General features: G+C 46.3%; 1 protein-coding gene across 3 annotated transcripts in view; it reads right to left on the bottom strand.

Moving 5' to 3' along the window:
- Window positions 1–25,901, bottom strand: part of CLASRP (CLK4 associating serine/arginine rich protein) — a 664,783-nt gene that overhangs the window by 147,912 nt on the left and 490,970 nt on the right. For all 3 annotated transcript variants that reach the window (XM_069207696.1, XM_069207697.1, XM_069207699.1), the window contains one exon: window positions 9,652–9,768. In XM_069207696.1, coding sequence (XP_069063797.1) covers window positions 9,652–9,768 — 117 coding nt within the window. The remainder of the gene's footprint in view (window positions 1–9,651; window positions 9,769–25,901) is intronic.

Genomic DNA, 25,901 nt, shown 5'->3' with positions numbered 1-25,901 from the left:
GAAACTATCAATCAATCAAGAATTTATGGAGTGCACTACTCATCCATTAGGGTCTCAAGGCAATTGTTTTTTTTTGGGGGGGGATAGCTACTGGTCGAAAAGCCATGTCTTGAGGCGTTTCCTGAATGAAAGTAGGTCTTGGGTCTGGCGGAGGTGGAGCGGTAGGGAGTTCCTGGTCTTGGCGGCTAGGTGAGAGAAGGATCTTCCTCCGGCGGTGGTGCGACGGATGCGGGGGACATAGGCGAGGGCGAGGTTGGCGGAGCGAAGATTGCGGGTGGGGGTGTGAAAGGTGAGTGTCGTTGAGGTAGGCAGGACCTGTGTTGTGGAGGGCTTTGTGTGCGTGGATGAAGACTTTGAAGGTGATCCTCTTTGATACTGGTAGCCAGTGTAGGTCTCTGAGGTAGGGTGAGATGTGGTCGCGGCGTGGGACGTCTAGAATGAGGCGGGTGGACGCGTTCTGGATTCTTTGCAGCTTTGTTCGGAGTTTATTCGTTATTCCCGCATATAGGGCATTTCCGTAGTCCAGTCAGCTGCTGACCAAGACGTGGGTGACTGTTTTCCTGGTTTCGACGGGAATCCACTTGAAAATTTTGCAGAGCAAGCGGAGGGTGTTGTAGCAGGAAGAGGAAATGGCATTGACCTGCTGAGTCATGCTGAGTGTGCAATCCAAGATGAAGCCCAGGTTGCATGCGTGGGTAGTGGGTGAGGGTGTGGATCCAAGGGAGGTGTGCCACCAGGAGTCGTTCCAAGCTGAGGGGTTGGTGCCAAAGATGAGTATTTCTGTCTTGTCTGTGTTTAACTTGAGGTGGCCTGATTCCATCCAGCTGGCGATGGCGTGAAGTCCGTTGTGGAGGTTGTCCTTTGCAGTTGTAAGGTCTTTCTTGAGGGAGAGGATTATCTGAGTGTCGTCTGCGTAGGAGACTATGTTGATGTGGTAGGTTAGTGCAATATTGGCAAGGGGGGCCATGTAAACGTTGAAGAGTGTGGGGCTGAGCGAAGATTCTTGGGGGACGCCACAGGTGATTCCAGAGGCTTCTGAGAGGAACGGTGGGAGGCGGACTCTCTGGGTTCTGCCAGTGAGAAATGACGAGATCCAATCCAGTGCCTTGTTGCGGATTCCAGCGTTGTGGAGGCATATGCGGAGAGTGTGATGACATACTGTGTCGAAAGCTGCGAAGAGGTCCAGGAGGATGGGTGCTGCTGTTTCTCCTTCGTCGAGCATGGTCCTGATGTCGTCTGTGGCAGCAATGAGTGCGGTCTTGGTGCTGTGGTTTTTGCGGAATCCGGATTGGGAGGTGTCGAGTGCCTTGTTGTCTTCCAAGAACCGGGATAGTTGACTGTTCACGATTTTTTCGATGACCTTGGCTGGGAAGGGGAGGAGGGAGATCGGTCGGTAGTTCTTGGGGTCGGCTTTTGGTTTCTTCAGCAGGGCGTTGATTTCTGCGTGCTTCCATCTCTCTGGGAAGGTGGCTGACTCGAAGGAGCTGTTGATGGTGTTGCAGAGATGGGGCGCGATGATGGTGTTAGCTTTGTTGAAGATATGGTGTGGGCAGGGGCCCGATGGTCATCCGGAGTGGATGGAGGCCATGACGTTGGCGGTGTCTTCTATGTTGACGGGGGTCCAGGTGTGGAGTTTGGTATTAAACAGCCAATCTTAATAAAGCATCACTGATTCCAGAGATGGATTTAAAACATGCTCTCATAGGTCACCTTAAATATGCCCCCCTGAAAAACCTACCAACTGCTGTTGTGCTGGACAGCTAATCTAAACCAGTCTTCTACCAACAGTCATGTTTCTGACCCCCATGGATGAAAGCCTCCACTCTCTGGCAGTCAGGAACAAAGCCTACTCTGGAAGGGGTGTTGACACACCCCTCCCAACAGGATGACCTGCAAATTTGCATTCCAAGGCAATGGCTCCAAAGAGCCCACTGCCCCTGATTTGCAGCTCTGGCTTTCCTCAGAGGAGATGCCAACCCCACCTGACCCAGGGCCCATTTGGCACCCGGACTGGTGGGAAAATTAGTAGTCAAAAGAGGCATGTTCACACTCAAGTCAGTTCCACTTCTAAGGTGAGCTGCCTGATGTGGACATGAAATTAAATAATCTGCCATCTTGGTGATGGCAGAACTGAACTCTGGGAGAGGATTATGCCCACTTACCACAGGAAGTGGTCATATAGGGAGCGCAGTGACCCCAGGGGTAAGTAGTCCATTGGTTATTACACTAATCAAAACACCCCTACGTTAAGTATTTAGGGGGCCCCCTGACAATAGAAGATCAGACCCTGCTGACCTGAAAGAAGAAGACGGACCCTGAAGAGTCAGAAAAGCAAAAACAGAAGACCTGCAGCTGACTTGGCTCCAGCCCCGCTGGCCCACCTGCTGTCCTCGACAAGTGCGCCAAAGACGACTTGTCCTGCAACTGCCTGTGCGTTCACAAACCTGGGAGGACTGCCAGCCTTCAACCAAGAGCCAGGAACTATCTTGAGTAATGGAGCTGCTCCCCTGTACCCTGCAGGCACCCCAGAAGAACTGAGAACTCCAGACTGTCAAAACCCAACACTGGAAAGCACCACTGCATCCGTGCCCCCTAGCCTGAGTTCAAGTGGGCCAACAGGGTCAGTGTGGTCCGCGGACCATGCAGTAACAAAGCCCACCCTGGGTGTGCTAACTGTGGACGTGCCTACTGTGGACTTCCCAATGCCGCCTGCAGCATCTTTGTGTAGGTCCCCCACTTTTGCGAGTGACCCGGTTACAAAAACCCAATGCCTGAGGAGAAGAGAATCAAAGGTATCCCTACATCCCAGAGCATCGTGAGACCCGAGCCCCCTTGTTGGTTCAGCCAGACTAGCCCCCCAGTCACCGCTTGCAGCAGCTTTTTAGCCAGACTGTTCCCCATTAGATAACATTAGGGTCCAGATGCTGAAAAGCACCCTCTGCACCAGGACGGCCCAATGCCTCCCAAATGACCTGTAGGTGCTGCCTTGGTCCTTGACCAATACTTACTTTAACTTCAGAAGATTGATCCTTTAAGCCACTGTATAGCGCCTGTATGCAATATATGCCCTTCCTTCACAGAGTAACATTACCGCTTCAGAAATTTCACTGTCTTGATTTTTCAAACCTGTAAAAATTCTTAATTCTAAACATACTTACCTGATAGTGATGATCTTGATGCCTAAAATTGTACAAAGATAAGTGATATTTTTATAAACTGGTATGGATCTTGTTATTGAGTCATGTGTATCATTTACTGACAGTCTGCATGCAGGAAATGTCTAACACTACTCTCTGATAAGCCTAAGGCTGCTCTACCACACTACCCCCTAGGAGAGCACCTTGGTTAGCATTGCTAGAGCAAGGCCCTCCTGTCCATTTATAAGGGACCCCCATAACTCTTTGCACAGTATAAACCATTTTGGTATATTATATTTGTTAATGAAGTTGTAGAAATAATTGGATACAGAGGTCACTGAATTATTTTCACTGACATAACACATCAGTGTTTCTTACAACTGTAACTGCCCAGTTAGGCTTTGGCAATTCAAGCTAGCAACTGATAAACTCAAGTAAGGAAATTATACTTGGATATTTAATTGGACTGCAACAGTATTGTGGCCCTGAAACAGAGGATTCCACGAAGTAGCCAGTGACTGCAATAGGAACCCCAAGAAAGATCTCAAACCAAATACTATGGGCATCGATTCAGCCTCCCATGTAATATCCAATAACGGAAACCGATAACATTCTTACCAATGTCAGATAATCTATGTCACAACATTCTCTGATTTAATCCTTAGAAAAGTTTTAGATATGTTAATATTGTTTGAAAGCTGGATCTATTCTTGACTGGTTATTGCAAAGGCAGCACGAACTAGTTAGAACATTTTAAAAGAAAAATTGACTTTACAGAAACCATGGAGTAGAACTGCGTGTTGTAGGTAGCTCGCCCTTTATGTGGTATGTGAATACCATGCAAAGGGTCCAGGTGTTCCCCAGTGGATGGACAGAGCTTGCCATGCAATCCCAAAGTGCTCAGTGGTAGTGTGATCGAGCAGCCTTGTGCTTAACACAAAGGAGTGCAAGACATTTACAAATACACACAATAGTCAATAAAAAAAAGACAACTCAAAAAGGAGATCCACACCAATTTATAAAAATAGCAAGTATCTTTACAGGGAGTGCAGAATTATTAGGCAAGTTGTATTTTTGAGGATTAATTTTATTATTGAACAACAACCATGTTCTCAATGAACCCAAAAAACTCATTAATATCAAAACTGAATATTTTTGGAAGTAGTTTTTAGTTTGTTTTTAGTTTTAGCTATGTTAGGGGGATATCTGTGTGTGCAGGTGGCTATCACTGTGCATAATTATTAGGCAACTTAACAAAAAAAAATATATACCCGTTTCAATTATTTATCATTACCAGTGAAACCAATATAACATCTCAACATTCACAAATATACATTTCTGACATTCAAAAACAAAACAAAAACAAATCAGTGACCAATATAGCCACCTTTCTTTGCAAGGACACTCAAAAGCCTGCCATCCATGGATTCTGTCAGTGTTTTGATCTGTTCACCATCAACATTGCGTGCAGCAGCAACCACAGCCTCCCAGACACTGTTCAGAGAGGTGTACTGTTTTCCCTCCTTGTAAATCTCACATTTGATGATGGACCACAGGTTCTCAATGGGGTTCAGATCAGGTGAACAAGGAGGCCATGTCATTAGATTTCCTTCTTTTATACCCTTTCTTGCCAGCCACGCTGTGGAGTACTTGGACGCGTGTGATGGAGCATTGTCCTGCATGAAAATCATGTTTTTCTTGAAGGATGCAGACTTCTTCCTGTACCACTGCTTGAAGAAGGTGTCTTCCAGGAACTGGCAGTAGGACTGGGAGTTGAGCTTGACTCCATCCTCAACCTGAAAAGGCCCCACAAGCTCATCTTTGATGATACCAGCCCAAACCAGTACTCCACCTCCACCTTGCTGGCGTCTGAGTCGGACTGGAGCTCTCTGCCCTTTACCAATCCAGCCACGGGCCCATCCATCTGGCCCATCAAGACTCACTCTCATTTCATCAGTCCATAAAACCTTAGAAAAATCAGTCTTGAGATATTTCTTGGCCCAGTCTTGACGTTTCAGCTTGTGTGTCTTGTTCAGTGGTGGTCGTCTTTCAGCCTTTCTTACCTTGGCCATGTCTCTGAGTATTGCACACCTTGTGCTTTTGGGCACTCCAGTGATGTTGCAGCTCTGAAATATGGCCAAACTGGTGGCAAGTGGCATCGTGGCAGCTGCACGCTTGACTTTTCTCAGTTCATGGGCAGTTATTTTGCGCCTTGGTTTTTCCACACGCTTCTTGCGACCCTGTTGACTATTTTGAATGAAACGATTGATTGTTCGATGATCACGCTTCAGAAGCTTTGCAATTTTAAGAGTGCTGCATCCCTCTGCAAGATATCTCACTATTTTTGACTTTTCTGAGCCTGTCAAGTCCTTCTTTTGACCCATTTTGCCAAAGGAAAGGAAGTTGCCTAATAATTATGCACACCTGATATAGGGTGTTGATGTCATTAGACCACACCCCTTCTCATTACAGAGATGCACATCACCTAATATGCTTAATTGGTAGTAGGCTTTCAAGCCTATACAGCTTGGAGTAAGACAACATGCATAAAGAGGATGATGTGGTCAAAATACTCATTTGCCTAATAATTCTGCACTCCCTGTATATATGTTTAGGCATCAGAGAAAAACAGTTCAGGTAAGTATGTTTTTAAATAGGAATACTTTTCACTTTAAAAATAGTTCTGCAGTGTTATCCTATGGAAAGAAAAAAAGCTCTGCAAACAGGTATCGTACAGTGTCTTACAAGACCAATCTCCAGGCATTAAGGTGAGTAGTCGCCAAGGTCCAAGGTAGCACCAGCAGTACACCCTCAGTGGCATGGGGGTGGCTGGGTGCAAAATAGGGTTGTGTGCCCAATGCATTCAAATGGAGATCAGTCACTGGGAAAAGAAGCTGCAGGCTTGGCCAGGAGGCTGGTTGGGCTGAACCAACACGGGGCTCAGGCCTCACAAGCTCATGCACAGGTAGGCACCTTTGGTCCTCTTTTCAACTGCTCAGGGGCAACAGGTGAAGAGGTGCCCTTAGATGTTGGGTTTTCTTTATTGGAGCGGTCGCAGTGGAGGGGCACTGCGTGCATAGGCTATAGGCATCATCAGGGAGTCCAGGAGGGGTGAAACCACAATGGACTCGGACTTTGGAGGGCTTGAGAACCTTGTAGGCACCGGTGGTCCACTTCAACTCGAGTCAGAGATGGAAGGTGCAGTGGTGACTTCAGGTGTCTGGTTTTGACGGTTCCAGAGCCTTTAGAAATCCTTCTTTTGGACTTTGTTGGAGAACAGGTCAGCTGTTCACAGGAGGTCTGGAGCCTTTATGGAAGGCAAGCAGTTCTACTGGGTTTCTGGTACAAGAGGGATTGACTTTGGTGCAGATTTCGATGAGAAATGCAGACTGGCCCGGCGGGGTTGGTACCAGGTTAGCTGCTTCTTTTCTCCTCTTCTGCTGTTGCGGCTCTTCGGTGTCCTTGGTCATCAGGATCTGATTTTCTGGTGCAGCACTGAATTTAGGTGCAGTAGGGGTGTGTAGCGTAATAGCCAATGGGCTATTGACCCTTGGGGTCACTACACCCCTATATGACCACTTCCTGTAGAACGTGGGCATAGCCCTGTCCTAGAATTCCTAGGTATGCCATCACAATATTTGTGCCCACCTCGCAGTAGCCCACCTTAGGGATGGTAGTAGCCTGGTGGAAGCACGGATAACTGGGTAGGTAATTTTCCCACCTGTCCAAGTGGGCTCTGGACATAAGGGGGTGGGGCTTCCTCTAGTGTGAGTACCAGATTTGCAATTCAAAGGTGACAGGCTCTTTGAGGCTAGCGGCTTAAGAAGGCTAAGCAGCAGATCATCATAAGGAGGGGGTGTTACACCCTGTTCCCTGACAGGATTTTACCCAGGGACCAGAACCGTGGCTCTGGTAGCAGGTTGGTAGAAACCAGTCAGCACCACACAAGAGGCTGGTAAGGTTTCAGGGGGCACCTCTAAGGTGTCCGCTGGGTGCAAGTATTGATAAATCCAACATTGGCATCAGTGTGGTTTCACCAATACATGATGTTTGACACCAAACATCCCTATCTTCAGTGATGCCATCACATTGCGGGGGAACTCGTATTGAGTATCACGTGCATTTAAAATGGCTTCCCTGGTCACTTAGTATATCTGAGAACTGACAAAGACATAGAAGGGGCTTATCTCCTCCTGCAGATATGCTGTCCCCTGCAGTATAATGCGCCCTGCCTAAGGGTTGTAAGGCCTGACATGGAATCATGAAACTAACACTGGAATCTGTGTAGTTGCATGGTTCCAACATCTTTGATACCGAACTTGCCTAGGTTCGTGGAAGCCATTATGTGGTTGGGAAAAACAGCCTTTCCTACGCAGTGGTTACCATGCTTGCCTGAACCACACAAATGTGTGGTTAAGGCACCATGCGTACGAGTGGTTCAGGCACACAGCAGGAACAGCTGGGAGGAATGCGGCGGCTGGATGAGTGGGGCTGGAGTGGGTGGGGGTTCTACAGGGCGGGGTAGGTTTTAGGGTTGGGGAGGGGTAGTTTTTAGGACAGGGCGGGGTAGGTTTTAGGGTTCAGGGCAGGAGGTCGGGTTGTTTTTAGGAAGGGTTGGGGAAGGTTTCAGGGTTCTGTTTTTTTGGGGGGGGCGAGGGGGGCAATCAGTAGTTTTTAGGACGGGGCGGGGGAGGGGGTTGGAGTAGTTTTTAGGACAGGGTGGGGTAAGTTCTAGGGTTCAGGGCAGGGGGGCTGGTGTAGTTTTTAGGACAGTGAGGGGTAGGTTTTAGGGTTCAGGTCAGGGTAGTTTTTAAGAACAGGGCAGGGTAGTTTTTAGGACAGGACGGGGCAGGTTTTAGGGGTGGGGGTTGAAGGTGTTAGGGCTCAGGGCAGGGGGTCGGGTTGTTTTTAGGACAGGGTGGGGTAGGTTTTAGGGCTCAGAGTGGGGGTTGAGGCAGGGTTTAAACTTCAGGGCGAGGTAGTTTTAGGGCTAGGGTGGGTAGGTTATAAGGTTCAGTGCAGGGGGTAGGGAAGTTTTTAGGGTTCAGCGCAGGGCGGGGGGTCAGGGTAGTTCTAAGGGCAGGAGGGGGTAGGTTTTGGAGTTCACGGTGGAGGCCGGGTTAGTTTTAAGGGTAGGGCAGAGTTACTTTTAGGGCTCATGGGGGTGTAGGGCTCAGGGCAGTGTGTGGAGGGGGCAGTTTTAAGGGCTGCGGCGGGTGGATTTCAGAGTATGGTATCGTATAACAGGACAGGATGGGGACAATTTACCACGCTTGTTCCTTTACCAAGCGTGCTTTTACAATGAAATTTATTTTAAAGGCATGCGTGGTAAAGGCATGCGTTGTAAAGACATGGTCATTGCTGTGACCACTTCTTAAGACATGCGTGGTTCAGGCATATGGGGATACATCATACAACCGTAGTTGGACCACTCAAATTGACCAGTGCGCCCATTACATATCTTAAGATGGCTTCCTCGCACATAGAGTCCAGGAATCGTCGGGTCTGTAGGGGCACCCTGCTCATGAAGGAGTACACTCACAATTATAGACATGCACCCTGCCCTTGGGCTGAAGGGCCAATCGGGGGCGACTTATAATGTCTAATTGCAGTGGTCAGGTTTGTTGTTGAAAGGGTGTATGCACCATTTCATGCAGGCTGCAACGGCAGGCCTGCAGACACAGTTTGCATGGGCTACTATGGGTGGCACAATACATGCTGCAGCCCATTGGGGGCCCCTGGTGTACCAATGCCCTGGGTTATCAAAGTACCACATACCTGGGACTTACATGAGGGCACTGGTATGCCACTTGTGGGTATAAAAAGGGTTATCAGTACAGTTCCTGGGGTCCTGGTTAGCACAATCTCAGTGAACTACAGATTAAACACCGACATCAGGCAAAAACTGGGGTTAACTATGCTAGAAAGATGGCACTTTCCTACAGCTATCTATTGAGTTTATCCAGTAGACTTCCCCAAGTCTAATCACCTGATAACTGACCAACTCCAAAGTTATTGGTAGCCAGTTGAGCAGCTCCTGATTCCACGGATCAGATTATGAATTTCGGGTGTCAAAGCCACAATCATTTGCAATTGCATGGATGGAGTGAGGGGGCAGAAGATTTCCCATTGGCTCAAACTCAGCTTTCATAAAGCTGAGGAGAGGACGAGTGCATCTTTGAAGACCAGTGGAATCAGGCTTACTGGCCTGAGAATTTAGAAATGTGTGGCAAGCTGGTTCATGCAGACAGAAAGACAGGGCTCACATTTGATTCCTGCCTTTATCGACACAAACTGCAGCTTTTGCCAGCTGTGAAGCATTTCCTGTGTCTCACTCACTGTCGAGAGAATACTGCAGTCCTAAAGTAGGTGCAATTGTGAACCTTTAGACTGCTTAAATAACTCCTATACTGCCAGCAAGTAATTCAAAACACTTCAGCAAGACTGCTGAATAGGATTCATAAGCAGGTAAATGTAAAAGAAGTGCAAGAGACAGTAGCAAGTATAGACTTACCTGTGCAATGCATCAATGACTGGCTAACACCCGCAGAATGGCTTTGCCTTTTGCTTCGGTACGTGTTTGATCTTTCTCTTGGAGTTGCACTGAGAGAAACTTGACCTGATCTTCTCACTAAGAAATGAAAAAACACATGTACAAATGGATAGCAAGATAGGTTCAGAGAAAAAATATTTTTCAAACCTAAGTAACGAAGGAAAAGTAACATACCTGTAGTAAACAGGTTTCACCAGAGCTGACACCCTGTGAATCTCGCTTCTGTTAAAGAAGGTACCTTTTCCAGGTTATGATCCTTTTCTTTTAGGTCTCGCCTAAAGAAGTCCTATTGTCTCTAATACATTAAAACAAATACATATACTGGCCTTTGATACAACCACTTGTTCAAGTGGATGGCTTTCTTGTCGATTTAATTTCCTGCTTCGTAATTGATGGCATTCCTCCCTGCTCTGTTTCTCCATCCTCCGAAGTCTTTCCTCTATACTATGTTGTGAGTGGATGACTTGTGTCCTTCCACTGTTGCCATGAAAGAAAAAAAAAATTGTACTCCATGGCACTGAATATATTTTCTTCTTCTCTCCTTAAAACCTCCACCAGTACCCCGTTAATACCACCCTCCGTTCGGTGTTGCTTCCTCCTCTTCCCTCACACCTATTCCACCGCTGCCACTGCCCACCTTCCTTCCGATTATTATGTTTGTTTAATCTTAACATTTTTAGAACCCTGACTTGATCGTCTGTGGTATCTCCACACCTACTGTTACTGCTGCTACTTGGAAGCATTGGCTTCCACCTTCCCCGCTATTTTGTTACTATCTTGTCACGTTTCCTTTATATAATTAAAAAATTGAACAGAAAAAACAACCACAAATACTCTTTTTTTGCAGGTTTCTGCAGCAGCAACCAGCTATCCTCGGTCCCTCCTCCGGGGAAGTTCCCTTATTTTTTTCATGTGCTGTCATGGACATTTTTAAAAGTTACTGTGACAATATTGTCATTTGCAAAATTGAAATATTAAACTAAAACAAAAATGACCTCAGCATCACGATCAACGTGAGTGAATTAATTTGTATGTCCAAATCATCATGCAGCAGCAAGCATCATCAAGTCACATTTATGCCAGAGGAACCAAGCATGCATCACACAGCCCAACCCCTCTTTTTTTGTTTATGCCGATTAGCATCAGTAAAAAACAATGGTAAAGACAAAACATATGCAAAGGGATACCCAAAAGCCGAGATTGATTTACTTTGTCAATGATTTTTAACAAAATAAATAGCATTATTAGATTATTTTCAAAAGCAGAAACATGAAGTGCAGCTCCTACAATCAAACGAACAGAGGGGCTCCCTTGCAACACAAATGGATACTCTTGCTGGAGACACATCTACATGCAAACAACCTTTAACACTCTTGCATGAGATTCTGATATAAAGTCACATGTTTTTTTAAATTTATTATAAAATGGACTTTTCTGCTCCAGATGCTGGAGAAGGCCACTGACCTTAACCACCCAATAAATGTTCCTAGTCTTCACCACTTTTTCTATCTGGCGTGAGAGAAGGTCTTGTTCATCAAAAGATAGCCTTAAGGTCCTTCAGAAACTCCAGGCAAAATCAGGGTATCCTAAGTCAATGCTTGGAGTTGTAACAGGGTTTCTTGTATTGAAATGCCTGGAAGTGGAGTCCATCACTTCCACAGGACATCTGATGAAAGCGCAGGAGTTGACATATCCCTTCTCCACAATCTCTTACTCTCTATCTTCACAACAGAAAGACGTGGCATTATCACCCTCATTTCTCCCATTGATGGCTGTTGTATCTTGCTAGTAAGGCTACTGAATTTTCAATTAGCCACTATAATGAGTCTTCCACTGCTGTATGCCAATGCTACCTGAAGCGTCAATCTTGCTCATTTTTTATCACGGGCAGAGTCCCCCTGTACAGGAGTGCCCTCTTCCAGAGTGTGAGCACCATCAGAGTGCGAAGAGACATGTGCATGGATGAAGAAGGGATTTTGAGTGCATCTAAGGAATACGTTACATACCCTGGAAGCATCTGTTTTTTGCATGCAGATTAACATGCTCTGCATTCTTTTGCCATCTAGTGCTGGGTGTGGACTACTGCAACTTATTTATCTTTTAAAAAGTCTTTCGAGCCAAAAGGCCTCGGTAACGCCTCCTCTGGTCTAGGATGCGCATAAGCACTGACTCCAATGTTGTGACTGTTTTTCGCCCTCTGGGGTTTAGGTAGAAATGGAGTAGCGAGCAGAAAATATTGGTGCCTTTGCCTATAGAGACAAAAGTATTAGGTGAAAGGAATCTGTAACAACCACTAGCTTCCATGTATGAGGGTGGGCGCATGTGAATCAACAACACTACATGAAATGAACAGATGATTACAGGGTAACAATTCGTTCACAGCGTGTGGCTGTAGATACACATGCTTATCACACACTTTAAAGCAGTACTCCCCTAAGCGGTGACAAGACAGTGGATGGTGCAGAGCTCTGAAACAGACTCCTAAGGACAATCTGACCAACTTTAGCTTGCTGCCTAGCAAGAATATCGACACAATGTTTTATGAAAGTGTGTGCAGTGGACCATGTGGCAGCTTTACAAATATCTGCTATGTGCATGTTACCTAGAAATGTCATAGACGCAGCTTGTTTCCGGGTGGAGTGAGGACTAGGGCAGGAAGGCAGAGTTCTTTTACCTTTTACATAACAGGTTAGGATGAACTTCACAATCCACATGGCAAACCCTGCCTTAGAAATGACATGACCTTTATGAGATTATGAAAAGGCCACAAACAGTTGCTATGTTTCGCGAAAGGCTCTTGTTCTATCAATGTAGTACATAAGAGCAGGCTTGCGATCAAGTGTGTGAAAAGCCCTGTGAGCTATCGAGTCTGGATGTGGAAAAAAGACTGGGAGCTCGATGGTCTGGTTAAGGTGGTATGGAGAGACCACCTTGGGCAAGAATTTTGGATTAGTTCTAAGAACTACTCTGTCCTGATATATCTGAGAGAAAGTTTCCTATAATCTGAGGGCCTGCAGTTCACTAATATGTTATTGCTACTAGAAAAGCAACCTTCCATGAGAGAAACTGCAAGGGGCATGAATGCAGTGGCTCTAAGGAGAGCCCCATAATTCTGATGATGACAATATTAAGATTTCAGACTGGAGCGGGGAGTCTCCTAGGTGGAATGACAAGCTTGAGGCCCTACATAAAAGCTTTTATGAAAGGAATTTTGAAAAGAGAAGAGTGCTCTCTGTTTTGCATATATGAAGCAATAGCGGCTAAATGTAGCCAAATGGACGTGATGGCAGTGGCAGATAATGTTTTGCACTGTAGGAATAAGAAGGGTCATGTGGTTATGAGTACAACAGTGGTCAAAACACTTCAATTTTTGCAGCATAACATTTTGCAGACCTACAGACTTCCCAGAGTATGTCCATGCACTCGGTGTAAGTTAAGGTACCCAAAGTCTAAGGCCTCAAGAACTAAATCATTAGGTTGATCTAACTGATGTCTGACTGGGATGTGGTTTTGTTCAAGAATGTCCGGCCTGTAGGGGAGCTTCTTGTGGGAAGTAATGAACATTTCCAGATCCATGATTGGAGTGACCAGGATAAGAGTGAGAGATATGCCTGAGCTTACAGAGGATGTAAGGAATTAGTGGGAGAGGAGGAAAAGCGCACAAAGATCCCAGACCAATTCTTCCACAGAGCATTGCCAATGGATTGGATGTGTGGAAAATCTGGCAGCAAAGTTTTGCATTTTTTTGCATGTGGGGAAAAGGTTTATGTTTGGGGTGCCCCATCTTCGGAAGTAAGAGAATAGGATTTGAGGATAGAGTTCCCACTCAAGGAGTTGTTGCAGCGTCCAGCTGAGCAGGTTTGCAGTCATTATCCATTCCTGGATGATATTCCACCAGGAGACGAAAATGGTGTAGTCCCCAAAGCCAGATCCTCTGAGCTGCGGCCAACAGCTGAAGGGAGTGGGTGCCCCTTGCTTCTGTAGGTACAACAGAGGGGTCATATTGTACGCTAGTTAAAGGACTACCTTGGCTAGAACCAATTAAGAAATGTTTTGAAGACTAGATGAATATTTATCAATTCCAAATGGTTGATGTGGAGAGTTCTTTGATGAGATGGCCACAGGCCCTGAACTGTCATGCCACTTGCCCTGGAGCCAACTTGAGATGCAGCCTTGGTGCTGGTCACTTGCCAAACTGGGTCTACAAAGGGCTGTTGCCCTACAACAGATTGAAGCTGTTCCACAACTATAGAGAGCAATGGTTGATTCCCAGCACTAGATCCTCCAACTGACACTTCGCTTGTGAACACTGGCTTGAGAGGCATTCTTAAAGCGGTTGCATAAGTAGTCAGACACGTGCAATGTATGATCCATCATACCCAGTAGGCGCATTATTGTTTGAAATGGGGGCAGACAGAGTGACTAAAAAACAGCGAGAAGCTACTAGAATAGTTACACCCTTTGTGGGATGGAGAGGGCTTTGCCCACTTCTGGCTTGAATACCGACCCTAGGAAGAGTTCAATATGAAGTGGCTCTAAGAGTGACTTGGTGGCACTGACTGTGAACCTCAGCATCTCCTCCTGCAGCAGTGTAAGATGCTTTAGGCAGAGAGCTTGGGGCCGAATGTTTGGTGGAGTTCAAATGAGCTCTAGTCAGTAGCTGCGCCTGAAGATGGATGGGACCCACTGGTCTATGGTGATCTCTTCCCAGTGAGGAAAGGACCATTGAAGTTTCCCCTTGACAGGTGTTGTGGGATCGGGGGTGATGCAAAATAAGTCAATTTTTAGATATGGAGGCTGCATCACAAGGGATGCCTCTCCCTCTTCCCTTGGAGCGATTCCCTCTGATGGAGCCCAGGGTGAAACCCCTGCCACCATCTTGCTGCCTATAAGATTGCGAGGATTTGGTGGATGCAGCTTTCAAAGCTCCTCTTGGCTGCTGCATCTGAACCTTTAAGGCGCTCATTGCCTTAGCGGCCGCAGAGTCCCTACTGATTGTTTTTCAAGCATGGCGTCAACCTGCGCCAAAAGAGATGTTCTCCACTGAACGGAAAGTTGATGAGGTGCTATTGCACCTCTAGCTTGAAAGCAGACACTCAGATTCAAGACTGGTGCCACAGGATGACCGAAGTGTTGACTCCCCTGGCAGATGCATCCGTCTGATCTAAAGCACACCCAATTGTTGCATTAGAAATGGCCTAACCCCTCCACCCCAACATCCAGTTGGTGTATTGGTTTGATATGTGCTGCATGAACCCCTTTAACTCCTCGAAAAGGGCTGTATCATATTGCGAGAGGCCACCTATGGAGTTGGCGATGCACCAATGCGTGGCTGCACCTACAGCCACTCTCTTCCTTGCAGCATCTATTTGCTTGCTCTCAGAAGGTGGAGCATCATCGGTGCCCTGGGCTGCTGCCTCCTTCCTAGTGGTAATGACTACTAGAGAGTCTGGTGGGACGTAAACCCTGATTGAGAGTGGGTCAGAGGGCACCCGTTAGTATTTTTTCTCAATGAAGGGTGTGACCACACAATATTATCCCCAAGCATGCAGAAATATCTGAAGAAGAGCTCAGTCTTCTAGAGTGCCTCTGCCAAAACAAAAACACAAAACACACCCAAAAAAAAAAAAACACCCTCCTTTATGGGTGCCATACACTTCTACCTTATGGTCACTATCAGCACGTTGGATGATGCTGTGGTATGGTATGGTGTCATCCGGCGGGGAGGGCATGACTGGGATGTGCTCTAGGTTTGAGTCCTTCTGATGGTCGACATCTTAGTCCTCCTTGAGATCTTTGGAGATGCTAGGTGTAGGAAGTTGGCTATCTACGTAGTGTACCAATGTAAGGAGACACTTTGCAGATAGTTCAGGCGAACCTTACTGGTTTACACTGCAGGCCTTACAGTGATACTAGAGTGGGTGCCAATTGCATACAAGGTTACCTCCCTTTAAGGAAAGAGCTCCAGCACTGAGGACCTGTTTAGCAGGAACCCGTGTAGGAGGCTGGCTCAGTTTATGGTGTACACCTATGGTGTGACACACTATACTGAGTCCTGGGAACCCGTAGCGATAGAGTTTAGGTTTCCAGATAGCAGCAGCTGTCCAGGGGTAGTGGTGTAAAGCACTTGCAATACCACAATATTCAGCCAGTAACTAACCACAAGAAAGAACCACACCAGGTGTTACTAAGAAAGTGGTAAAGGAATGGAGGCATCCAACCAAGGTAAGTATGTTAGGATGCCAGGGGCTGGGGGAGTAAGAAAACACCAGAGGTAAGTAGATGCAATCCCAAAGGAACCCAGGTGCAGAGCTGTTATCAAGCAAGGTGTCCCACAGACTATCACACGACTGTTGCGGTTGCATTTTTATGGATTCAGGACTCTTACCAGTGGACACCGCAGAAACCAGTTGGCACAAGGAAGGGTGGAGAGTGCCCCCCACCCGTAGATACCCAGAAGACCGGAGTACCTATACTAAGGAGTCCAAGTGCCATGGAAGAGAGTCACAGCAGGCCTTCAGCAGGAGTAAAAGCCAGCAGGAGTCGACAAAGCCTCCATGAGTGACCCACTGGGAGCATGCACAGGGAGGCCTCAACAACACAGTAAAACAGAAGTCACATGTCACAGGAGGTGCAGAGTGGAAGCTGATCTTGGAGTTGCAGAGTGCTGGAGACTAGGGCTTCTTGGAGTCTGAGGATCTCTTTGGAGAAAGAGCAAACAAGCCTTGCAAAAGCAACAGTCACAGTACACAGAGGTGCACTTCCAGTGGCTGCAGCAGGGGCCCACAGTCTGCCAAGTGGACCAGAAGACAGGAGGGAACTGAAGAGGACCACAGAGCCACCACCTGTGAGCAGGTTGTCCGTAGGATAGCAGGATCCACCAATCCGGTCGTCGTCTTGAGGTGCCTGCAGATGCAGTGGAGTGACTCTTTCACTCCAAGGGAGATTTCTTATTGCTTCTTGGATGCAGGCAGAGTCCTTGTGACCCCCTAGGATGCAAAGCCATGGATGTTGCAAAAATCCTGCAGGACCTGGAGAATCAATGTTGCAGTGGGAGCACTCCCAACTGGATACAGTCTTATTTCAGTTCCAACGCAGACCAGCAGCGGTTCCGAAGCCAGGAGCAGACGATGTCTTGCAGAGGGAAAAGTCTTGCTCAACTAATCTCAGGACCCACCCTCAGGGGAGCCTTTAAGTAACCCTAAAAGGGGGTTGGTCACTGTCCAAAGTGACCCACATATTAGAGGGGGTCAGGAACGTCATCTACCTGGCCTAACCAGTCAGATGTTCCCAGGGCCCTCTGACTACCTTGTTTCCAAGATGGCAGAATCAAACGGCGACCTGTCAGATCTGTGCACAGTACATCCCTCCTGGAGGAGCTGGACCAGACAGGGGGCGGAAGAGGGTGTTCACTCACCTATCCTTTCTGCGGTTGCACACCAGAGCGGGAACCAGGGGTTCCTGAACTGACGCAAACCAGATTATGCAAGGAGGGCACCAAATGTGCCCTTCAAAGCAGTCTGGTGGCGCTCAGAGGCTCCCCACTCCAGCCCATAGACACCTATTACAGAGGGGGAGGTGGTCACACCTCTCCCTTGCAGGAAATCCTTTATTCTGCCTTCTGCCGCTTGAGTCCGGCTCACCAGCAGGAGGGCAAAACATTGTATGGGGTCGCCAGCAGCGTGGGCTGGCAGCCAGACACCGTAAGACTGCACAGGCAGAACTGGGGGATATTCTATGGAACCCAAAAGGTTACAGGGGATCATGCAACTAGCAATGAAATCAGTGTAGATGTACGATTCCAAACATGCCTAGGCTCGGAGAAGCCATTATGTAGTTGGATCACTTGTGTTGACCAGTGTGCACTACATACCTTAAGATGGCTTCCCCCGCATTTACAAAGGCCAGGTAATGGAGTATGGGGTTTGTAGAGGTACCCTGCACATGCATGGGTACTCTCACATTTATGGACATGCACCCTGCCCTTGGGCTGAAGGGCCTACCAGAGGGGTGATTTATAGTGTCAGTGCAGTGACCAGGATAAGATAAGCCCTACATTGGTGGTGAAAGGGTGCATGCACCATTTTACTCAGGCTGCAACGGCAGGCCTGCAGACAGAGCATGGGCTCCTATGAATGGCACAATACATGCTGCAGCCCCTGGGCGACCCCTGGTGTACCAATGGCCTGGGTACCAAAGTACCATATACTAGGGACTTACACAAGTGCACCAGTATGCCAATTGTGGGTGTAAAAAAAGCTTACCAGTAACCAAATTTGGAGGTGTGGGCACAGATACTGGGGTCCTGATTAGAAGGATCCCAGTGTACTACAGTCTAAACACACTGACAACAGACAAAATGTGGTGGTAACTATGTCAGAAAGGTGCTACTTTCCTATACCCAGTACCCCTCAGTCGAAAATTCTCAGTACCAGTGAGAGAAAAAGAGAGGGTGACCATGTCTAAAGGGGGCACTTTCCAAACACTAGGGTACAGCACTGGGGCAAAGTCCTCTGCCAGCAAATAAGGCCTAGGACTGCAGTTATCGGAGGAGGACTCTGGGGACCCTTGAGAAGAAGGCATAGACCGTCGAGGAGGAGGACGTGGGGGTTTAAGAGTCATCATCTGATCTTTGGACCACTTGAGGGGCAAGATGGATGCAGGAGTGTCAGGTGGCGGGACTTCCCCAAATACAAGCCTGTATTTCTTGGTAAGAGTTTTCTCTGAAGCCGAGATTTTTCATGTGTGTGGGTGAATGATTATCCTCTTATGCTACTGGTCCAACTCAACAAGTGTCCCAAGAGGGGAGCTGCTTGGCTCCAGGGTGCAAGCGTTTCAGAGGTTTCGGAGGGGTTGGGGCACCAACAGCACTCATGAGAGGCATGGTCTTCGAGAGTGGGTCAGAGCTGACCGAGGTGGATGGAATATCCTCAGGTGCTTTTTCATCCAAACTCTCTCTCATCTGCCTCCGAGACATCGGAACCAATGAACAGGACTGCTATCACCTCTTCTTCAACGCTGAGGGGTATGAGCCTCACTGAAAATGTTTGGTGTTCCTGAAGAGGACTGTACAATCCTGCAATGAGCCCACAGTCTGTCTTGGCACTGGCATACAGTCTTCTTTCTGCAGAACGCCAAGCAATAGTCACAGCTGCTATTGTCATGCGAGGCAAAGAATGCACAGCTTGCAAATCAACCTAGACACAGCTGTGGTAGGTCTGCACTTGCATGCAATCTCTGTCTGAAGGTGGGAAGGCGTGCTGTAGGACACACGTGCACCCAACTCTTGAAAGGAGTCTGTTCCTTTATTTCATCTTTATTTTCCGAAAGGTTGGCTGGAGCCTGCAGTGGGCAGAAGGGCCCCAAGGCTCGATCGATCGATGATGATGGGCTGAAGGAATCGAATTTACACAGGCAGCAAAGGAATGCATGAAAGATGTCTTCTTGTGACAGGGTGGAAGGTAACGGACTTAAGGGCCACAAAGAGAACCGATGAACATGTCAAGATTGAGAGTGCACTGAATCACATCCTATCCCAATGGTGGAGAAAAACAATCTAACAATGGAGTTGATGCCCATGCACATTTAAGACCAGTGGAGAGGTCAGCAAAGGTTTGTGACTTGAAAGACTTCATTGAAGATAAACAAGCTGCAATCGTTGAAGCCCAACACTAGATAGCAGGAGTATGAAGGGCATGTTTTGCTACAGCCACAGATGCTATGAACACATTGTCCACAGGTGGCATAATTAACCCGACTAACAGAGCCATTAAAGTCCACAACCAAACCCTTTAGCATTGCTTTAAGCATTGGTGAAATTGATGGATCTTCTCTGCCTTGGAAAAAGTCTCTGCGTGGATATCACCCTCAGTTTCCACATATAGGTGAAATGTATGTTGTGCTGCCACTGTCACAACATGGTACACCAATGTTTTGTCAGGAAATGAAGCATTCACCAGGGATAGCACTAGAGGAGTCATCTTGTGCATTCACAATGTAATTATGCCAGTCCATCCTGTAATCATACCAAGTCTCATCCTACTGTTCTGGTGGCAAAAAAAGACTGTCTCCAGAAATTGCCTCATCATGAAGTAGCTGTGTAGGCTGCGGAAAGTGACAGACTATGACCAATGTTAGGGTTGATTCAAGCAGTCTTCTGTCTAGAATTAGGCTGAGGTATCTAGGTAGCCTCGCTGTCCTCCTGCAGAGGCTAGTGGGAGTAAAAGACTTCCTAAGCTTCAAAGCCTTCTTCAGCCCCTAAGGCAGATTGGAATCCTCTCAGCTTCATTAGTCCTAGCCCTGAACTTTGAGATTTCTCAGGAGCTGAAGGTCTATTTGGGCACTCAATGGCCTCGATTACAGTTGGCAGAGCAGATTGCTGACAATTTCAGCTGAGGTCCTTGAAGGCATAGTGCTTTTAGGGCTGTTCCCTACCACTGAGGCAAGGGTCTTTTCAAGGTCAATCCCTGGAGGTGAAGACCCTCGCACTGTATAGGGATCGTAAGTATCTAAAGCGAGTGGTGTTGTGACTAATACTTGTGCTGGAGCTTGAAACCTAAGGTGAGGACTTAATCATGGGCACAAATTTCGTTGGGGCCACTGGAGATAATTGGTCTCTGGATTTGGGTTCGTCAAGCAACATTGCTCCTGCTGAGTTTCCAGAGTCTCCAAAGGTCCAGCCACTTTGAAGTCTGGCTGCTCACCATCCTCATTAGCGACCAGGGACTCTTCAGAGTCCCGGTGTTGCATATCTGTGTAGTGTGCCCACCTTCTGTCCTTATGATGACCAACAGTTTTCATGAAATGACACAGCACTGCCTAATCAACAGGCACGTCTGATGGCGTTGATCAGTGGGCAGAGATTCCAGACAAAATGGTGGAGCAGCCTTGGGAAAATGGTATTGCAAGATTGGCAAAATTTAAACAGAATATTTTCCATGCCCTCCTTATAGTTAAATCAGTCTCATATGAGACAGCCCAAAAGCTCTTCAAATCAAAAAAACTTAAATTGGCTGATGTTCTTCAAATACTGCCTAATGCCATCACAGATGTCCTCAGTTTTACCTGTCTTCAAAAGCTGTACGATTTATTTGATGTACAGCAGTCTTTCTGATGGATTGTTACTGTGACAGCAGATTTAAGCTGTTTCACTTTCCTATCCCCAACATACAAAGATGTAGCTGAGTGGGCCTCAGATTTAGATGCAGCACCAGGTCACAAGATACTATGAAGGACAAAAGCAATTGCAACTATCACAGTAAAATAAAAAATATCACATTTAGTGAACAGTTACTTATATTTGGTAACAGTCTTTCTGCTGGATGCTTTAAGTGCAGGTTCATCACCATGTGAATCACCTCGGATGCCAGACTGGACTTGGTAACTCTTGCAATAGCTCCTGCGTTGCAGCAACTAGTACCATCGGCCACAGTCAAAGATCTGTCTCACCTCCACATATGACAGGGACATATATAGATGTGCCACACCTGCATGATACCAACAGTTTCACTTATTTTTTCCAGATCGTTAGGCACAGGGCATGGCTGACAAAATCGAATTTTTGTGCTGGCAATGTGCAAACACTAACTTGAAGACTCCCAAAGTCAACTTCAGATGATAGAGGAGTTGTGGTGAAGGCTTGTGTTCGGATTCAGTTTCCACAATAGGGTTAAGGGAATTAATACTGTTATGATGGATATGCTTAACCACTGATTTATTAACTTGCAAACCATTACTATTGAACCCACCCCAACCCTGACCCACCCAAGGGACGTAGGTCAGAGTTTTTTGACACAGCAAAACTTCCCAAACATTTCAACATCAATGAGGACTTCTTAGTCCTGTTGATGTTTAAACTAAGTCCATGCAGGTGTCCAACTGGTGCAGCCTTTCCCGCTCTTTAGGTGGAGAACAGAATGAAAGGAGAGTGACAGACTTCCCTACACAAAAAGGTGAAACTAATTTTGGAAGAAAGGGTGCGTGAGATACTAAATACCACCTTGTCAGAAAAAGGCGGAATAAGGAGGCTGAACTGACAAAGACTGAAGCGCACTAATGCAAAACATAGAAGTGACTGCAATGAGAAACTTTTCAGTATCATGAGTCGCAGAGTTAAGCTGTGAAGAGGCTCAAAAGAAGCACACTCAAGAAGATCCTATTTCAGCGTATTAATGGGAGCAGGAATTAACATATGTGAAAACTTTTTTGAGAATGCAGGTGATTTAATTAACAAGGGTCGAGCAGGCAAAATAAAAAAGGCTTGATTAGTAACCTTTAACTGTGCCCACAGGAAAGCCTTGCAGGAAGAAATAACAAACAAGGAAAAAAAAAAAAAAATAAGGCAAGTTTGTTGGAATGGGTATGTCTCCTGCATGTTATATGGCATGTTCCTCTACTCTGAGTGCCTAAATGCATGTAAATCTGATCTCTCTAATTTGATTATCGCCCTAGCATCACAGTAATCTAAGCATGTGGGCAGACATGTCAGTATATCCCTGACTATGTGAAGTGTCCTGGAGGGGTTCATCAAGCATGCCTTATTATGGGCAAAGGTTTTCTGTCTCTGTCCTGGGGGTAGCGCATAAAGCAGTGGTGACAGCATACTGTGTTTTAGAAAAACGTGGCCAGACTTAATCATTTGCTTCACTGTAGAGAGGTTTGCTTTCCCACTTGAATAAAGGTCTGCTATTATGAGTAGGACACTTCAAAAACAAGTTCTGCAGTCTGAGACATGGAATGACATCACCAGACTAGAAGGATAAGTTACTTGCCTGTAATCCAAGTTCTCTTCCAGGTAATCCTCATCAAAGTCATACGCACAGAATAGTCTCTCCCTTGCGCATGGACCCCACAACATCTCAAATATATGTAAAGCCTTCATTTTCTATATATATGCACCTCTACGCAACCTATGATAAAAATGATGCTTGCATTAGCTTTTGATTTAATAAATCTATTACCAAACTCAAAATCTCTATAAAAACATGAGAGAGAGTTTAGTGTGCACAATCACAGCTTTTATTAAAGTGAAACTGAATAACCTAACATAGGCATTATTAGACAACAGGCTGCATTTTAAAGTAGAACCAGAAACACTGGCATGTGCCTTCAAAACTTTCAAGACCTCTTGCATCCCATCATGCCACAGAGGTGACTGCTAGGTGACAGTTAGGTCAGTACTTTTTTTTACAGTAAATTGAAGAACAGAGCACAGGTATGTATGGAGTGCTGCATGCAAGATTCGTCCAGGTAGGAGGACGGGTTGCTTATGACTTTGATGAGGATTCCACTGGAAAAGAAAGTAGAATTATAGGTAAGTAACTTATGTTTCTTTTCCATGGGATCCTCATCAATAGTCATAAGCACTGAATAGAATAGCAAGTCCATCCAACACTCGGGCAGACAAAGCGAGAATGAACTGCAGTTTGTACCTTTTAACCAAAAAAAAATCTTAATGATGCCTGCCCTACTTTAGTGTCTGTTTTGGTGTCTGAACCTAGACAGTAATGCTGTGTGAATGTATGTACCGATCTCCAAGTTGCCGCTTTGCAAATCACAGAGATGGGGGACATAATTTAGTAGGGCTGCTGTTGCTGTCTTGCCTCTTGTAGAGTGAGCTGTGGGCATGGCAGGCAATTTGCTTGTTGGCCAACTGATTAGTGAACATAATGCAAGAAACTATCCGCCTAGAGATGGTTTGTTTGGAAGAGGCAATGCACGCCCACTTAGGACCATGGTTTACAAACAGGAGATCAAACTGTCTGATGTCCTTAGTTTTATCCATGTAAAATTTCAGAACTCTTGAGATCTAGAGAATGTAACGCTCTTTCTGCTCGTGTGGATTGATTAGGAAAGAGCGTAGGGAGGGAAATTGCCTGGCTAATGTGGAAATCAGACACTAACTTGGGGAGAAAACTGGGATGAGTCCGCATCACAACCCTATTGGCATGAAAAACAGTATTAGGCTTTTTGGCACACAGAGATTGAATCTCACGGACTACGTGCTGAAGTAATTGCTACTAGAAAAGAAGTCTTCCAAACTCAGATGCTGTAAGGAAGCCTTATGCATCTGTGCAAAAGGTGGACCCATAAGTTTGAAAGTACCATGTTCAACTCCCAAGGAGGAGAGGGGGGGAGCGTACCGAAGACAACATTTTCTTTAGACCCTTTAGAAAATCTTTCACTGCAGGTACTTTAAATAATGACACTTGGGAAGGTGATTTTCTTTAAGTGGTAATTGCTGACAAGTGTACCTTGATAGAAGAGAACTGTAATTAAAATTTTGCCAGATGGAGGAGGTAGGATAATATAAACTTCTCCTGTCCCAGAATTGGATGGTAATCATTCGAAATACCACATGTGGAACCTTTTCAATTTAAAGGAATAAGAACACCTAGTAGGCCGTTATGACTTTTATAATGTTCATGTACTCCTAAGAGAGACCTATATGTCCATTTTGCAGGAATTCAGGAGCTATACTGTCAAGCTCAGCGAGGGAAGGTTGGGATGGAATATCTTTCCTCCGAGTTTGTGGAGGAGATCCGGTCTGCACAGCAGTCTCCTGTGTGGTCTCTCAGAGATGAAGAAGATCCGTGTACCACCACTGGCAGAGCCATTTTGGGGCTATTAGGACCATTCTGGTCCTGGGCCTGTAGAACTTGTTGATGACCATTGGTATTAGAGGAATGGGGGGGGGGGGGGAAGGGAGGAACGCATACAGAAAAATTCCTGACAAGCTTATCAAAAGGGCATTCCCCTTTGTCCCGGTTTAGTAGAACCTGGATGCGCAGTTTGGGCATGTCTTGTTTGCTCTGACTGCAAACAGGTCTATTTGCGGTTGCCCCGATTCGTGAAAAATATCTGAGCTACATTGTCTTTGAGAACCCAGTTGTGAGTCTCTGTGAAGGTGTGGCTTAAAAAGCCTGCTTGGGTGTTCAGAGATCCTGGTAGGTGAACAGCCAAAATTGGTAGGTCTCTGGCTAGTAGACATTTCCAGATGGCTTGCACCTTTAGTGATAGGGACAGTTTTGTTCAGATAATGCATTAAGGTTGTAAGGTTGTGTGGTCTGTTTGAATGAGAAGTTCCTTGTCCCACCACAATCCTTGAATTGCAGAGGCCCCATATGTGAGCTCCCCAACCCTGGAAGGAAGGATGCATCATCAGAGACTGTGTAGGGAGTTCCTAGTGAAAAGGCACTCCTATCCGCAAGTGATGGCTTTGCACCCACCATCTGAGGGAGTGCTTGGCATCTTGTGTAATGAGTACTCTGTCTTCCCATAGTTTGGAATACTGAGACCACTGATCTTCCAGTGCTTGTTGTAGCTGTCTCATGTGCAGTCTGGCATCGGGGACAATGAATATACAGGAAGTCATTGATCCCAGTAACAATGCTACCTGTCTGGATGATGGACGAGAAACCTGGAGAAGATTGTGGCCTCTCCTCCAAATGTTACACTTTTATGAAGTTTGTATCCATAGGTGCCCCCAAGTAGTGCAGCTGGTGAGTCGGCTTGTTTGTGGATTTATTTAAATTTACTTGCAATCCCAGGCCTCTAAGAATCTCTAGGCAGGTCTGATAGTGTTGTTGTGTTGGCGCCGGAGAGGAGCTCTTGATTAGCCCATCGTCAAAATAAGGACACAGAAATATTTTCTGCCTCCTCAGGTATACAGCTACTACTGACATGCATTATGAGAATGTCAGAGGTGCTGATTTGAGCACGAAAGGCTACACTTTGAAGTGATAATGCTTGAATGCCAGGCCACACTGAAGTGGAGAAACATCCAATGCTTCCTGGAGATCGGAATGTGGAGGTGTGCATCCTGAAGATCTATGGCGCACATCCATTCCCCTGAGGTAGCCGGGGGTAAATTCAGTGTAGGGCCAGCATTGTGAATTTTCATTTGTGGATGTACTTGTTTAGAATTCTTAAGGCTAGAATTGGTCTGTACTGTCAAGTTGGACTTTTTTTGTCACCAGAAAATACCGTGAATATAGCTCTCTCCTCTGTTGGGGAAGCAGGACCTCTTCTATGGCTTTTTTCTGGAGCAGTGTGTGCTTGCTTCTTTTCACAACAGGCTTTGTAGATGAGATTATGTTATTCTTGGAGGAACGGCAGGAGGAAGGGATTGGAGAAATCATATCTTGTTCAGGGGCCTTGTATTTAAGGATGCGTGAAGGCACAGATCGTTATCGAGGCAGTCATTAGAAAAA

The sequence above is a fragment of the Pleurodeles waltl genome, chromosome 9, assembly GCF_031143425.1.
Source record: "Pleurodeles waltl isolate 20211129_DDA chromosome 9, aPleWal1.hap1.20221129, whole genome shotgun sequence".
NCBI lineage: Eukaryota > Metazoa > Chordata > Amphibia > Caudata > Salamandridae > Pleurodeles > Pleurodeles waltl.
Note: the sequence above shows the minus strand (reverse complement) of the source record. Positions and strands in the feature narration are given on the sequence as shown.